The sequence below is a fragment of the Saccostrea cucullata genome, unplaced genomic scaffold (genome assembly GCF_032062105.1).
Source record: "Saccostrea cucullata isolate Sc308-1 unplaced genomic scaffold, CSIRO_AGI_Scuc_v1 ctg171, whole genome shotgun sequence".
NCBI classification, from domain to species: domain Eukaryota; kingdom Metazoa; phylum Mollusca; class Bivalvia; order Ostreida; family Ostreidae; genus Saccostrea; species Saccostrea cuccullata.
In genome coordinates this window covers 762,979-780,216 of record NW_026926065.1, presented here as the reverse complement: position 1 = coordinate 780,216, position 17,238 = coordinate 762,979, and the positions used below count along the sequence as shown (strand labels likewise).

At 33.9% G+C, this 17,238-nt stretch overlaps 1 protein-coding gene across 1 annotated transcript in view; it reads right to left on the bottom strand.

Annotated features, from left to right (window-relative positions):
* LOC134270608 (uncharacterized) overlaps positions 1-17,238 on the bottom strand; it is a 226,690-nt gene that overhangs the window by 139,617 nt on the left and 69,835 nt on the right. The window contains 24 exon segments of the mRNA XM_062752837.1: positions 213-389; positions 470-630; positions 721-763; positions 1,033-1,251; positions 1,986-2,162; positions 2,434-2,603; positions 2,790-2,832; positions 2,920-3,129; positions 3,284-3,457; positions 3,660-3,817; positions 5,004-5,046; positions 7,339-7,560; positions 7,666-7,854; positions 8,429-8,586; positions 8,699-8,741; positions 9,453-9,671; positions 12,775-12,933; positions 13,112-13,275; positions 13,900-14,167; positions 14,494-14,667; positions 14,994-15,157; positions 15,690-15,732; positions 15,896-16,105; positions 16,280-16,623. Of these exon segments, the coding sequence (XP_062608821.1) occupies positions 213-389; positions 470-630; positions 721-763; positions 1,033-1,251; positions 1,986-2,162; positions 2,434-2,603; positions 2,790-2,832; positions 2,920-3,129; positions 3,284-3,457; positions 3,660-3,817; positions 5,004-5,046; positions 7,339-7,560; positions 7,666-7,854; positions 8,429-8,586; positions 8,699-8,741; positions 9,453-9,671; positions 12,775-12,933; positions 13,112-13,275; positions 13,900-14,167; positions 14,494-14,667; positions 14,994-15,157; positions 15,690-15,732; positions 15,896-16,105; positions 16,280-16,623 (3,932 nt within the window).

Sequence of the window (17,238 nt, the reverse complement as noted above, 5' to 3'; positions counted from 1 at the left end):
TATGTCTGTAATATCACAGCTTTAAATGAAATTGGATTATCTGGATGTAATAGAATTTATTCTTGCATAAAAAATAAACTAAAGTGGTGTTTTACTCCACTGAAGTTTGAAAGATATCCACCCATTTCATAGTATTGCTATGTACTACCCATATAAGCAAGGTTCAGTAAAGTTTGGCCTAATCAATTTTCCGTTATCCTAGAACATCCTACCATTTCTCCATCCCTGAAGATTTGGATTATATGTTACAGCTGAATTATTGCATTTATCTGAGCTCTTCAAGAATTCCAACATTTCTAGTTTTGATAACAATGAGTTGACAGCAGTGTCAGGAAGAAATGAGTCTGGGTCAAAACCACTTTCAGTTAACCAGGTGTTCAAAGAGAAATCTGAAAGTACAAAAGGAGTCTATAATTCACCCATTCAATAATTTATAATCAAATTTGTCACTTTTACCATGAAGAATCACCTGATATAAACCCAGTGCCCCATTCACACAGAGTTTTAGGCAGTCTGATATTTTGAAGAAGGTTTATGGTATCTAAATCACATGGTCCAACTCCATAGCAAATTCTGATACTGGCTGTAATTCTGTAACTCTTCTCAACAGGAACATCATCCACCTTAAATCTATTTAAAAAAGTAAAACCCTAAGAAAAAATATGTTTACAACTGCAAACAAAAAGTGCAACAGTTTAAAATTTTCACTTCAAAACTTACTCGAACTGAACTACACTCATCAGGTATCTTTTTTCTGTAATACCTAAAAGTAATCATAGAAAATATTAATCATTCCAAAATGAGTCAGAAAAGCAGTCTGAAAAGGACATTTAAACTGACAGAAAAATTCATTTATGTTCTTGATTTAATGTCTATCACTTTTCTAGAGCCAAATTATTCAACTAGTCAATGACTGAAATTAACATTTTGTGCATATTTGTTTTGAATACTTTAAAATAATTAATAGTGTTAATAATATTTTGTATGATAATGGTGATACTGTTTATCAAGTTAAAACACTGAAGCACTTACCAAAGGCATATCCATTTAAATTAATGTCAATACTCAGTCTTTCTATTTGAAATTTCAAAATATGGTGGCAGTCATCAAGTTTGACTCCCACAGTAAAATGGTGCCTCAGTACAGAATCTTCTGCCACACAGCATGTCACTCCTGTACAGTAGTCAGGGATGTTACATCTTGTTGAAGATGGAAGAGTTGGAAGAGAGGCATTCAGGTCTACCTTGCAATCTGGTAAAAAAAAATTGTATGCTTTGTTTTAAAGCAAAGTCCTTCTATTTTTAAAAATCATCTTTTTACTTTCAAATCTTTAATCAGAACATACCATTGGGATATTGGCAACTTAATCAATCCTTATCAAGAGTTACAACATCCAGAAGTCTTTAATGACATTGTACATCTACTGGTTTGTAACAATAACTAAGCAATTACATGGACTTGAGAAACTATTATAATAGGAATAAATAAGATAGTAATCCTAATTTCAGTATTTTTATGAGGAAAGTTTCCTAGCAGTTTGACTAAAACTGTAAGAAAAGTAGCCTAGATTGTGAAAGAATTTCTCTCTTTTTTTTTTTTTTTTAAATTTATACAAAACTTTAGGAACCATTGCAAAACCAATTCTAAAATTTGTTATAATGAATAAAACTTCATTAAAATGAATTAATTTGTTATAATAAATTAAATAATAACATATTAAATTTGTCTTTATGAATTCAAAGAAATTATTATAATGAGCTATATTCAATTTGGTTATAACAAATTCTAAAATTTGTTATATATTAAATGCAAACATATTTTTTTGATATGTCCTAAATGGGCTTCTGTAGTGGTGCTATCTTCAATAATTTTTTGATAGTAATGGCACTATACATATTGCTCATCTTTAATATTTTTAAACGTCCTGTATAATTAATATCAGTTAAGTCTGAAACCTCTCAAAAAGTGTAATCATTTAAACTAACCATTTTTCCATTGTTTGTTGTTAGCTGGATGGTATGTTGTGGATGTGAAGGAACATGAATCTTTGTTAAGGTATGACCTTACACCCAGCTTATCCAAGAGAGCATCCCTGTTTAACTGTGAGAGAACAGAACCATGAGGAAGTGAAACATCTTGGTACCACTTTGTCAGATTAAAATCTGAAAAATAAAAGGGTATCATTTAGCTCAAAATCTCATTTAACACATATAATAATCAGTTGAACTTTGATATCTCCAACATTGATATACGGAATAATGTTAATTAATTTGAAAGTGTCAATTTAACTGTCAACCACTTATTCTTTTCATATTTTACACTCTATATTTGGAATCCATGGATATCTTGAAGTTTTTTTTCTTGGTCCCATCAAATTTGAGATAATTAGATTTCAAATTGATTATTCATTGCTTAATAATGCTTAGCACTCACTTGGAGTTGAGAATTTCTCAGTCCAGTTACATATTCCCTTGGGTAGAAGTGTATCTTTGAAGATATCAATACTAATGGTACATTCTTTGTCATCTGAAGCCTCAAAACAAGCTTTCAAGGCCACGGACACTTTGAATTGTCTTTCTGTTTTCATATCTTCTATCTTGTAACTAAATCAAATTAATTTAAGATATAAGAATAATAAACTCAAAATTGATCTTAGATATGTGAATAAATTCTAGGTGCCTTGTAAATGAACAGCACTCTACATTTCCTTTTTTTTGAATTGAAAGTTAAACATGAAATATTTCCAGGTGTTTGATAATTTTAAAGTGCAAAAAAAAAATTTAACTTACTCTATCCGTACTACACTGTTCAAATAAAAATTCTTCTCAATCCCTGAAAAAATACATGGCAATGCGTAAATGAAAGGAAAATGCAGTGTTATAGAGAGTTCACAAAGAATACTATGAGAATCATACAAACCAAATGAAAAGTCATCCATGCTTATGTTAAAGGACAACATTTCAATGCTGACCGATATCCAGTGATTACAAGCATCCAGTATGACAGAGGTTTCAAAAGACCTCTGTAGAAAGTCAATGTCCATACAACAACTGACAGCAGTGCAACTGTCCTTAATTAGACAAGAAACTGGGGCTGTGATTGGGTTGGTCAACACCTCCATCTGACATTCTTTAAATAAAAAATATCTTACATGAACTTCATAATATCTCTATAGGTCTTCTTTTTCATGTCAGAATTTACTAATAAAAAGTAATGTGAAAGAAAGCTTATCTAAATGAAGAAATTTACTGTTTGTTTAAAAATAGAAGTTTACACTAGGTACCTGATTTCCATCCATTAACATGTGGGCTATATACTGGACCTGCTCTCTGACATGATACTTTTTGTATGTACTGAGCAATGCCTAGTTCCTCCAGCAGCTTACTAGCAGCAAGTTCTGACAATTGTGAACCAATGCTTACCCCATTGTTACTATACCACTTCCTCAATGAAAAATCTGTTTTGAAAATAAAACAAGACTTTACAGATAAAAATTGTTGACATAGTACATTCATGTACTTCAAAAAAAATTGTTAAAGTAATGATATAGAAACCATAAAGTTTGAATGAGACCTTTTAGTATTTACTATTGAAAGCAATCCGTTTTAAAATTATAAAATTTATAATGAATAAAGGGAAATGAGATCTTAAAAACCAACCTGGAATTGTGTAAGGAAGATCCCAGTTACATCCAGGTTTACGAATAATCAGTCTATCCAGTAGTTTTACATCATATAAACATGTGTTTCTTTCAAAGCAGATCTTAAGTTGCAAAGACATTTCCAACAATGTCTTGTTCACTTTATCAATCTGAAATCTATTAAACATAAAATAAGAAACATTTTTATCATGTTTGTATTCTATATAGTTACTAAAAATCTGTAAGACATGAGCATCTAGGGCATTCAAAATGGAAAAGGTGAATGAGAATTCTTTTATTAGTTTGAATGATGCACACTAAAGTAATGTTTTATATAATAAGTTCTAAATCTGCACCTATTCAATTTTACAGGAAATATAACAAAAGGCCTAGGGGCCAAATTGCTCAGCAGAACAAGAAGCGAGGGAATAGCAAAAATCAGTTCAGAATGAAAAGATTAAATATAAGTCAAGGAGGGGGTAGGGGATTTGAACAAACTTAGATCTATACTTCCTGAGTTGGTTTTAAATTAATATGACACATATTTTTATTGATATATATCCTTATATTTCTTGGTATATTATAACCCAGCCAATTTAATTGCTCATCTGTTCTCCTGGTTGGTCATAATTTTTATTTTAAATTTAATTGTAATCCTACTGAAATCTTTGATCACCTATTACACACGGCCCCAACCTTGCTCCAGGGGTCATGATTTGAACAAACTTGTATCTACACTACTAGAGGATATGCTTCCATATAACTATACCAATCATGACGTTGCTGTTCTTGAGAAGGAGACTTTTAAAGATTTTTCCTAGGTTTTCCTAAGTTATACTTTGATCTTTCACTGTGCCCCCACCCTACCACTAGGGGTCATGATTTGAACAAACTTGAATCATCACTACCAGAGTTTCATCTTTCCTGGCCCATTTGTTCATGAGAATTTTTTTTAAAAAGAATTTTCCTTTGTATTTCTGTCAAAATTTGATCCCCCCACTGTAGCCCAATCCTACTCCCAGGGGTCATGATTTGAACTAACTTGAATCTACACTACATAAGGATGATTCCATATGAGTTTCATCTTTCCTGGCCCAGTGATTCTTGAGATTTTTTTTAAAAGATGCCATTATTTGTTCACTAATTCATAATTATCTCCCCCTTGTAAGAGGGTGTGGCCCTTTATTTGAACAAACTTTAATCCTCTTTACCAAAGGATACTGTTTGGCTAAAATTGGCTCAGTGGTTTTTTAAAAAAAATGAAAATCTGAAAAGTTTATGACAACAACAACAACAACAGATAAATTTTGATCAGAAAAGCTAACTGGAGCCTTTAGCTAAGGTGAGCTAAAAATGTTCTTACTCTATCTGGACTACATCAGTCAGTCGAAAATGGTCCAGCACACCTACAAGAGAAAAAATGTACAAGAAATGTTTGCCCTCTTCTCCGAAATAATTGGAATTTTTTCTAAGTCCAAGGGACATAACTCTGTCCAAAATGACTTAATCGTATCCCAAAAAAAACCTGACCTAGGTATTCTTATGATAAATCTGTATAGCAAATATCATTTTGATATGTGTAACCTTTGCCAAGAAACTGAACGGAAACTGCAAATTATTGCGTTTTTCTAAATCAAAGGGACATAATGCTGTCCAAAAATGGCTCGATCTTAACCAAGATAAAACCTGACCTAGATATTTTAATGATAAATCTGTATACCAAATTTCATTTCACTATGTGTAACCTCTGCGAAGAAAATGAACGGAAACTGCAAATTATTAGAATTTTTCAAAATTGAAGGGACATAAATCTGTCCAAAATGGCTCAATCATACCCAAAACAAAACTTGACCTAGAAATTTTTAAGGTTAATCTGTATATTACAAAATTTCAATTCAATATGTGCAACCTCTGCAAAGAAAATGAACGGAAACTCATGAAGGACTGACATACAGACTGACAGCAGCAATGCAATATGCCCTCCCTTCTTAATAGGGGGGCATATAAATATTTTGTAAACTGGGATTGGCAATTGAAAGGTTGCATCAAAGTTTATTTTCTAACTAATGCCTTAGTCAAATTTCCCGGCTGGTGGCTGAAGACCGTTGGTAATCCATGTTGTAGGCGATGCCCCAACATCAGTCCCTATCAACCTAGTAGTCCTTAAAGTATCAGTCACATTATCCAGCGATGGGGTAAACGATTGTCATCCAATGCATTTTTGATAAAAATGGCATGGTTGCTTACCGGATTTAAGTATCAGTCACATTATCCAGGGATGGGTATATGATAAGAAACTGATGCGTTTTTTGATAAAAATGGCGTGGTTGCCGGCCAGACATCTATAGTAATCGGACGATGATTGAGGCCATTTGGCGAATAGGTGGGGGTCATCTGTAGAAAATAAGTTGTAGTTAAAAATCAGCAATGTCTCACCGATGCCTCATCTGAGGTCATCGGGGGTTGAGTGGTGGGCAACAGACAGTGACCGATCATCGGTCGATGAACGACCAAACATTGGCCCATAGTCAACGATGTAGGAACAATGTTCATCAATGTATAAGCGATGTAATATACATTAGCCGATTGCGCTGAAACATCATTTTATGATTAGAAATACATCGCTGATCTTTTGCAAGTCTGGACCACTCGTTTTATCAAAAATTTTTTAGTTTCCCATCATATACCCCATCACAGAATAATGTGACTGATACTTTGAGGACTACTAGGTCGATGTGGACTGATGTTGGGGCATCACTCACACCATGGATTTCGACTGATTACCACCGGTCTACGGCCACCGGCTGGGAAATGTGACTAAGGCATTACAAAGACCCAGCTTTGCCTTGCTGATCATAAAAAGATGTTTTAGGGTAATTGGCCGATGTATAATATATCGCTCATACATTGGTGAACATCATTCGTACTACGGTCGACTATGGGCCAATGTTTGAAAATCAACCGATGATCAGCTGATGGGCAATCAATGCATTTTTGATAAAAATGGCGTGGTCGCTGGCTGGACTTACAAAGGCCCAGTGACGTATTGCTAATCATAAAACAATGTTCAAGTGTAATCAGCCAATGTATATTACACTGCTCATACATAGGTCAACATCGTTGGTAAGTCGTTTGACTATGGGTCAATGTTTGGTCGAACATCAACCAATGATCGCCCCATGTCTGTTGCCCATCACTCAACCCCCGATGACCTCAGATTCAAGGTACACTTGACGATGCTCAGCCAAACATCGGCCAATCCTTGAAAGATGTGTTAATGATGGGTTGCCAATGAGGAGCGATGTGGGACATCGGTTGAGACATCACTGATTTTTAACTACAACTTCTTTTCTACCGATGACCCCCACATATTCGCCAAATGGCCTCAGTCACCGTCCGATTAGGTGTCCATCCGGCAACTGTGTCATTTTTATCAAAAAATGCATTGGTTTCTCACTGTATACCCCATCGCTTGGATAATGTGACTGATACTTATACATCACTGGCATTGGTCAATGTTTTAATGAGCCAGAAAAGATTGAAAAGGATGGGATATTTTGGCGGTGGTTTGCAACTATAGAGATCAACTTAGGTGACCTGAAAACTTGCTACATAGTATCATACTGATATATCCTGTAGAGACACATTAAATGTGATTCTACACTAAGTAAGCACCTATTTTTACAAATATCAATTACCATATGAATAAGAGAAGAGTGTCCTCTCATAGACATAGTTTTCTATTCCCACTTTTAGTGTCTGTAGACAAAGGTCAAGGTCAAGGAAGAAGTGAATGGTTTGTTGTAGAGGGTCCTGTAGATCTAGACAGCATTCTATAGCTGTACACTGACTCTTTATGTGGCAGCTCAGGGGTGCAGCATTAACAATTCCTTGAACAAACCCTAAAGCTGATGGACAATCTGTCATTTATAAAATAAAATGAAATTTGTTATTATTATATATACAATGTGATGTTCTAAGCTTAAGTTCAAATCTGGGCTTTGACAAACTATTATATTACAAACCTATTTTCCAGCCCTGATTATTGAGAGATTCTGGTTTGTATACAGATGACATTCTATTGCATTGTTTATCTTTTGGCAGGAGAAAGTTTGTGATTCCTAGTGCTTCCTTTAAGATGGAAAGTTGAGTAGCTGAGAGTGATGAACCAGGAGAAAGAGACATGTTCCTGTACCACTTCTCAAGGGAAAAATCTGAAAATAACATCAACATCATATAATATTCAATGTTTTTAAAATCTGAAGACAATCACATAACTATAAAAGGCAAGACTGAGCCTTGCAGGCAAAACTGCTCGATTGCTTCAAGAACATTGTAGACTGCACTAGACCAGTTTTATTTAGAAAAAAATCTGAGGATGCACCTGCATCTCCCTCAGTGCCCCATGTACATGTTAACAAAAATGTAAAATTTAGACCATTGCCGTACATGGTACCATTTCAGCCTACTGCAAACCAACTTTTATTCGCGTGCGAGAAATATTCACGAGTTTTGCAACCTACATAAATTTTCAAATATTTCTAGCCGTGAACCATTTATTTTGCTGCGCCTGGGTAGAGAATGCTTCCTCAGTTGCGAAAATTAATGGGGGGTCATCGCAAAATGATTTCAAATTGACAAGTTGCAAATAAAAGATGATGTGAATAATAGTTGGTTTACAGAATTTGCAAAGAATTGAACAAATTCTGAAAATAAGATAACATATTTCTGAGAGAATACTTTATGAGAAATCATCAAGTCACATTCATTGTATAGCAATAAACTTACTTGATAAATTCATTGACCAGTCACATCCAATTTTTGGTAGGTGTAGATCCTTAGCTATATCCTGTGAAAACACACAGGATTTGTTTTTCTCTAAACACACCTCCAACTTCATGTTAACCACATATTTAGCATCTTCAACAAGGTCCTCTACACTGTACCTTTAAAGATAATTTTAAAGAATTTTTTGTAAACAATAATTGTACCTATTTCTTTCAGTTACATTTTAAAGCCCAATGCATATCACACGGACACTAACTCTGCTATACTTACTCTAATTTGATAAGGTCTTGCAACCAAAACTTGCTTTTTGTCCCTAAAAAACCAACAGGGTCATTCTTATTATCATTTTGAAGTTCCACATTTATTTATATCATATTTACATTAATGATTAATACCTTAAAATTTTATGTTCATGCTTTTCAGTTAAAATCTCAGAGTATTCAATACCAATTTGAGCTAATTGGCTTGAGTGATGAACAAAAATTATACAGTCATGCAGTTACTGATTACAGTATTAGTTTTGAAAAGTTTTTCCAAAATATTGAAGTCCAATAACCATAGCTCCTTTATTTATAACAATAAACCCCCTAATTTACAAATAATGTACCTCATTACAGTCTACTTTCATACCAAAATTTATTGAAATTGGACAAGACTAAAGAGTTAATTTTGAAATAATTTATAGAAATTTCTTTTTTCTGTAAACCTTAATTACATACAGGTCAACGACAATTTGTCACTTTTATCTACAACAGATTATCCAAAAGTTTGAGGCCTTGCGCTAGCATTAAAACAGTTTGAGGTACATCGTTGAATTTTACACATTTAGTTAGCATCACCTTTTCTATCTATAAAATAAACTGCAAACCATAACATTATATCTCTATAGAACATAGTAGTAGTATCTTTATTGACATATACATTACTTATATTGCCACAAACCTTTCTTATTTCATAGAAAAATTTGGTTATACAAATATTTGTTACCTAACAACTACAGAACATCTTAATAAATAATATTTACCATATTTGTAGGTAAGCAAATTGATTTTGGTTCTATATTCTTCAATGCCTATGACCATGGTTTTCTGGCATGGGTCAATATCAATATATGCTTCAAAGTTTCTCCCTACTGCAGTTACTTCCAAACAGCAGTGTATTTCAGTGCATTTCTTAGAAATAGAACAGAAAACTGGAAGCCCTGCAAACTCTAGGTTTCTGGATAAAGAGTGTTTGGGACAATCTACAAAATGAAATTAAATCTACGTTATCTTTATTCAAATATACAACAACAAAAAAATAATAATAATGAATATAACTAGAACTGTCCAAACGGGACAAAATACCTCCCGCTGGGTTTTTCAGAAGTAAGTTTTTCCATAAGAAAGATATGTATCAAACATGAATTATGAAATTTTTCTTCCAGTGACCTTGGAGTTCCCCAAATGACCTTGGGTCAAGGTCATGACACACCCTTGGGTCATGGGCAATCTTTGTGTGAAATCAGAACCTACCAAGTTTATCCATAAGAAAGATATAGACCAGACACAAATTATGAAAATTTTCTTCCAGTGACCTTGAATTTCCCCAAATGACCTTGGGTAGGGGTCATGACACACCCTTGGGTCATGGGCAATCTTTGTGTGAAATGAGATCCTACCAAGTTTATCCATAAGAAAGATATGGACCAGACATGAATTATGAAATTTTTTTTTCCAGTGACCTTGAACTTCCCCAAATGACCTTGGGTCAAGGTCATGACACACCCTTGGGTCATGGGCAATCTTTGTGTGAAATGAGAACCTACCAAGTTTATCCATAAGAAAGATATTGACCGGACACAATCCCCATATGACCTTGGGTCAAGATCATGACACACCTTTAGGTCATGGGCAATCTTTGTGTGGAGTAGTAGATTCTTATGTCCCTCGGTAAGAAAGATATGGACTGGACACGATTGCACAGACAGACGGACAGACGGACGGACAGCTAGACAGCTAGACAGACGGACATACAGACAGACGGACAGGGTGATTCCTATCACAGGAGTCTGAAGTTTTTATCGTCAAAAAAAAAAAAAATCCGGAAAAAAATTTTCCTACCCTTAACTAAAAAAACCCCAGGATGGCAACGTGTTTTGAGGGGACCCACCTAAACAAATAGATCTGGGCTTGGCCAGAAAAATCTCGCGACTAATTCAGTTTCCGGAGCGTTTTTGTTATTTATTTAATGTGAAAAATTCAATCTGCTTGACGACTACGGGCCGTTCCTAGCCCTTTTTCCACTTTGACAGCTCATCCTGGACTCCATGCCACCAAACCGGAAGAGAATCTCGCAGTGTATATTTGACGTTTTTAAAAACTTGTTCAAATGAAATAAAATAAATAATTGTTTAACGTAATTTTATTCAGTTATTTTAAATATATTTAACAGAACTTAAAAAAGTTATTTATTCTTTTTCTTACTTGTACGACGATGTGTACCAGGGACAGATAATTCAGTTTTTACAAGCGCCAAATTTGAATCACTGAAAAGCCATGTCGACAAAGAGCCAAACAGTTAGACTGAAGCGCCATTATAAAGCATTATTTTGTTTGAAAAATATATCTTTTTATTGATCACGTATGGTAACATTAAATTGTTCATGAAGTTTTACATGCATTTTTTTTTGGTTCTTTTCTTCAATTACGTCATATATTCACCTCGGAGTTCACTTCCGGTTTAGTGGCATGGAGTCCAGGATGAGCTGTCAAACTGGAAAAAAGGCCATGAACAGCCCGTAGTCGTCAAGCAGATTTGATTTCTTAACTTGAATAAATAGCACAAACACTCCGAATACTGAATTAGTTGCGAGATTTTTCCGACCAAGCCCAGATCTATTTGTTTAGGTGGGTACCCCCAAAACACGTTGCCATCCTGGGGTTTTTTTAGTTAAGGGTAGGAAAAATTTTTTCCGGATTTTTTTTTTTTTTTTTTTTTGACAATTAAAACTTCAGACTCCTGTGTTCCTATATACCCCCCCAAACTTCGTTTGTGGGGGGTATAAAAAGCAAATTTCAGAAGTCAGGAAACTATTAAATAATTTCACTCATTAAAATATATTTACTTGAGACTGGCATATAATTTTACAGCCCCACAGTATACTTCCTTTTGACCTTGATGATTGACCAAGTAACTTTTATAGAATTTAAAGGGGTATGTCTCTTTTAATTTTGTTGTAAATAAAAAGTCTGCACCTTAAAACAATTTTTCTGTAGCACATGTTATCCTAGATCATTCTATAAATTATATATAATGTCTTAAAGGTTACAAATCTGAACAAATTTACATGCTTCACAGACCACTATCTCAGGAAGCTTTCATTCAATTTTCATCTTTTCTTGTCCAGCAGCTCTTGGGTTCAAAGATAAAAATTTGATTTACCTACACGGCCCCCTCCTACATCCTGAGGTCAGGTTCTGAACAATTTACAATCTACACTATCTTAAGAAGCCATTGCCTAAATTTCATATTTTCTAGTCCAGTGTTTCTTGATGAGAATTTATAATATATTTCAATGTAAAACTTCAATTTTCCATTGTGCCTTCATCCTACCCCAAGGTAGTACAATTCAGAATCTACACTTCCCAAGGAAGCTTTAAAATAAGTTTCAGCTGTTCTTCATCAGATTTTTTTTCCTGTCTATTTTAGTGTAAAACTTTGATTTTTCTTCCTCCAAAAGCCATGATTTGAACAAATTAAAATCCTCATTTCCTCACTCTTTTATATAAGTTTTAGCTTTTCCTGCCCTGTGGCTATTGAAATGGTTTTTCAATTGCCCAATACAGTGGACCTTCAGATATCCAGACGCCAGATATCCGGGTGCTTCAGTATCCGGACGATTTTTCATTGGAACGAAATATTTAAATGTTATTCTGTCTTGTTTCACTGGTGATTCAGATATCCGGATGCTTCACATATCCGGACAAATTGACTGGGAACCAAAGCGTCCGGATAAATGAGGCTCCACTCTATTAATTTCTTGTTTGTCTCCCACTGGAAAGGGGCTTTGTCCTTCATGTGAAATATTTAAAATTCCCTTAACCTAGGAATGCTTAATACAAGCTTTGGTTAAAACTGACCCCATGGTTCTTGAGAAGAAGTTGAAGACATGAAAAGTTTACAGACGGACAGACTGACGCCAAATAATATGTGATCAGGAAAGCTCACTTGAGTTTTCAGCTAAGGTGATCTAAAAACTAAGTGGTAGTAAAATTTGAAGTCTGTGTAGTAAAATGTACACTTTGACGAGTCACTTAAACCAATGGACCATTGATGCAGGACCCTTGTAAAAATAAAGTTTTTACCATTCTTCCATCCATTGCCATTGCCTTCAGTTGCATTACACTGTTGTTTCTTTAAATAGCCCGCTATGCCCAGATGCTCCATAAGCAGATCAGTAGCAGAAGGTGTCAACCCCATAGAGGAAATTCCCATTGATTTCTTCCACTCCTCCAGAGAAAAGTCTTTAATACAAATATTACAATCAAATGAATGTGTGATAAAAAATCCTTGAAATAATTACTTCAGATTCAGACTTAACACATAAGTAATTTATTGTTAATTTTATGATGTATTTCAGGCTTACAATGTTCTTCACTAAAGTCAAATAGTTTTTATCTCTATATTAATATAATATTTTACCAGGTATATGTGCTGATGCAGCAAAGTTGCACAAATTTTTGGGCAGACGCTTCTCTTGGAAGACGACTTTATCCAATAAACATGAAGACTTGGAATCAAAGCAAATGCTGAATCGAAGGTTGACAAGATACTGGTCCTCAGCTGATAAATCCCAAATCTGGAATCTTGAAATAAACAGTAAAAATACATTCAAATAATTCTTCTTACCAAAAGTCCATAAATTAAAAAAAATTCAAAGATACACTGCAAAATAAATAAATTTTAGGATATTTCCAATAGAGTCCCAGTCTTGGTCTCAATTCTGTAACCATCACACATCTGGTAAAGGTCTTACTACTCATCATACATGTATACATGTATCCATATAAAAGTTTGAAAGGTGCAATGTATTTTTAACTTAGACCCAGCCTAGGGTCCAAGCTCTGAGCAAGGATATTGAATTCTGTACATGTATGTAATAAGACATTCAATACAAATCTAAACCATCCTGGAGCCCAAATCAAATTTCACAGGTGTTATTAAATAGATTCAATTGTCTATTTCTTTATTCTGTACTTTTCTTGGATTTTCCAAAATAGTTATGTCAAAAGTGCAGTAATGTTTGTGCTACAAGTATGAAGTTAATGCCATTGGCCAACTTTTGTGACGTGCATAGTTTTCAATAATCAAAGTTTAGAGTCAATTTTAAAAACAATATCAACCTGTTAGAATATGAAGTGAATTACACCAATCAATAAAAGCATTAAAGCATATTCAGCCTACATTGTTTTTATTCCTTCTTGTCTTACTTGATGCGAAAAACATTGACCAATCTGACATCTTTTTCCACTCCAAAACTGTAGTCCTGCATGTAGATCTGAAACTGGAATTTGTCAATACCAAATCTAATGGTGAAGTTACATGGATCTATGTCAAGGTAGGCATGGAAGCTGTGGTGGATTGGTTCTGCTCTAATACAACAGTCAACTCCTGTACAGGACTCTGTGATCTGACAAACCATGTTGCTCGGAAGTGTTGGAAGAGTAAAACCAGACTGAGAAAGATCCTTGGAACACACTGGAACAAAGAACTACATATAACTTTCACCGGTACCAATATCATATTTTACCCATCATTCTTCAGTCCAATTTTTGCATTTTGATAATTTTGACTGGAAAATAAAATAGTGACAGTTACAGAAGTTGCCATGCCTTACATGTATATGCAATTTGTACAAAAATTTACTAATTAAAATAAATACCTGTAATTGAATTTTCAGCTTTGTAATCCTAGTTTTAAGGTAAGGTTTCAATATAACAGAACAAGAATTATATACCGGTATATATGTACAAGGCATATACAACACTGCAGTTTCTACATTTAGACAAAAAATCTATACCAACCCTTTTTTATTCCATTTGTATTGGGGACATACATTGGATCTGTTGAAGAGCATGGAGGGGCATTCAGAAATGTTGGAAGACCAAGAGCCTCTTTTATTTTATCAAGTGCCAAACCTTTAATCTGGTTGTAAGTTTTTAGTGCATTATCCAACATAAACTGGTTCAGGGAAAAGTCTGAAAAGAAATAATGAAATGCAAATCAATCTCTTTTTTAAAAGAAACAAATTGTAGAAAAAAAAATTGCAGTAAGGTTAAATGCAACAATTTAATAGAATATGGTTATATGTGTACTAGCCATTACAAATTAAGCAACCTGTTTATGCATACTAGGCATTTTTTAAAGATTTGACTTAAGCAAGCAACATTTAAATTTACTTAATACCCAAAATCTTTTCTTGGCTGCAAACATACATTTTTATTTATCAAATACTTTTGTAGTTTTATATCCTTTATTTAAAAGATCTTTCAATGCACTTGTATATGAATAAAATATAATGAACCTGGATTAAGGAAAGATGTTCCCCACACACAAGGTTGCTTAGGCAGCTTGGTTTGGTCCAGTATATTAATACTGACCAAACAGTTACCACCATCTTCAAAACAGACTGCCAAATCTACTGTGACCACATAAATTCCTTCACCAACATTATCCCAAATGGTGTACCTACAAGCCATTGCCATGTCTTTTATGTTCAACCAAAATGAATGCAAGAATCTTAATTGTTGTACACAAGTACGTATATACATGTATACATGTATTTTTTGTAAGTTAAAAACAGCTAGGCTACTCAATCACTATAAAAATTATATTATTGCTGCTATATCATGATAAAGGTAACACTGTATGTACACGTGGAGTTTTCTGATAAAAAATTATAAACAAAGTACCTTTACTGTTTGCATTAATTGACAAATATTGATCGAGTATTTATTTGTATGTGTGTACCAGTATTTCCTTTAAAATACAATAATAAAATTTTGAAGAACCCCTGGTAAATTATCACTTCTAACTAGTGGACAATCAATTCTAACAAAAAATTAATCCATGTACACTATAAATTAGCTGCCAGAAAAATAACAGATAAGAGAATCTAATTATTTAAAGAAGGCAATTTAAGTTTCATCTTTAATATTACCACATGGGCACAATAGGGCACAAAAATTTAATGGGGAATTTGAAGTCTAAATAATAATACCTTAATTTTATCACTCCCATTATAACAATTTCTTTTCTTTTACCTGAAAGAAAAAAGTTAACATGACTAAGCATTTGTGAGTTATTTTTATAATATCACCACAACCCTGCATAATTTTCCATATAATTATGCACATATAGTTTTAGTAAATGTGTCATGATCAGACAAAATAGGAAGAAAGAGAGTCCTGCCAAAATTAAACTCACCATATTCAAATCCCTGAAGAGATACAGTTTCTGTTAATTTCTCTATTCCAAAAGTCATTTTCTGGTTACAGAAGTCAATATCCAGTTCAAACTCAAATGCCCTGCTGACTTTTCCAACCTCTACACAGCATCTGATTGCTGTACAAGTCTTAGTAAGGTGGCATGCAGTTGTTCCACTTATTTTGGGAAGTGGCAAGGTCACTGGACAATCTATTTAGTACAAATAAATGTTTTCAAAACAATTTACATTTATTACATTGTAAATAAGTGCCAATAGCATACATTTAAAGTCATTTGATTATTATTTACATGTAGGATGCGATGTCACTTCTAATAATCAGAAATTACAGTTATACTCTATGTATACATTTCCGATACACTTACTTGAGGACCATCCACTATTGTACAGTTTGTTGAAACTGTAAGGTGCTTCGGTCCTTTCACATGCTGGATTCTTCAGGAAAGAATCAATTCCCAGCTTCTTAAACAAAGCAGCAGCCAGAGCTGTGGACAAACTTCCATCAAATGACAGACCTTGGTCATTCATCCACTTGACAAGAGAAAATCCTTTCACACTGAAGTCCATTTTGAGATCACAATTGCGAATAGGAATTAGAACTTGATTCAAGATGGGCACATCAAGGTTACAATCGTTTGGTTCAAGACATACTGCAACATTCATGTCCAAAACATACTTCTTTGAAACTTCTAACTGGCTTGCCTTAAACCTAAAACAAGTTCATAACATGGCTTCAATAATTTTAAAGTGATCATGAAGGGGTAAATTTATTCATTTGTTGAAGTTGTTTAGATAATTTATAATAGTGCATCTTGCATTAGTTTATGAAATTTTCTACCAAGTATGAGCTTTCAATGCTACAGTCCACACAAGGTTGCATGGACAGATGGATGGACAGGGTGATTTCTATATACCCCTCCCCAAATTCTGTATTTGGATGTAAAATAAATTAGATAATCATATGAATATTGAGCGTCTTCATTAAACAATAACCTAAAAGGGTTTTAATTCCATTTTTCTCAAAAAGCAATTCAGGCGAGCTTTGTTGCTTTGAGCAACTTCTTTGTTTGACGCAATATCATTTTTTACCCGCACATATTTTCTCCCAACATTTGCCATACTTTGCCATGTTTTTGACAATCTTATGTCGTTTTCCTTGCTATTTTAAGATTTTAATATTTTATGCACCAATAAAAACGTCAGAACCCATGCCAGTAAAAAATCTGGAAATTCACTGCCTCCAGCCAGAGGCAGCATTGTGGGCCTGATTTTCGATACATGCAAAATAAACCAAATGTCAAAGTCACCACTCATCAATAGTGTA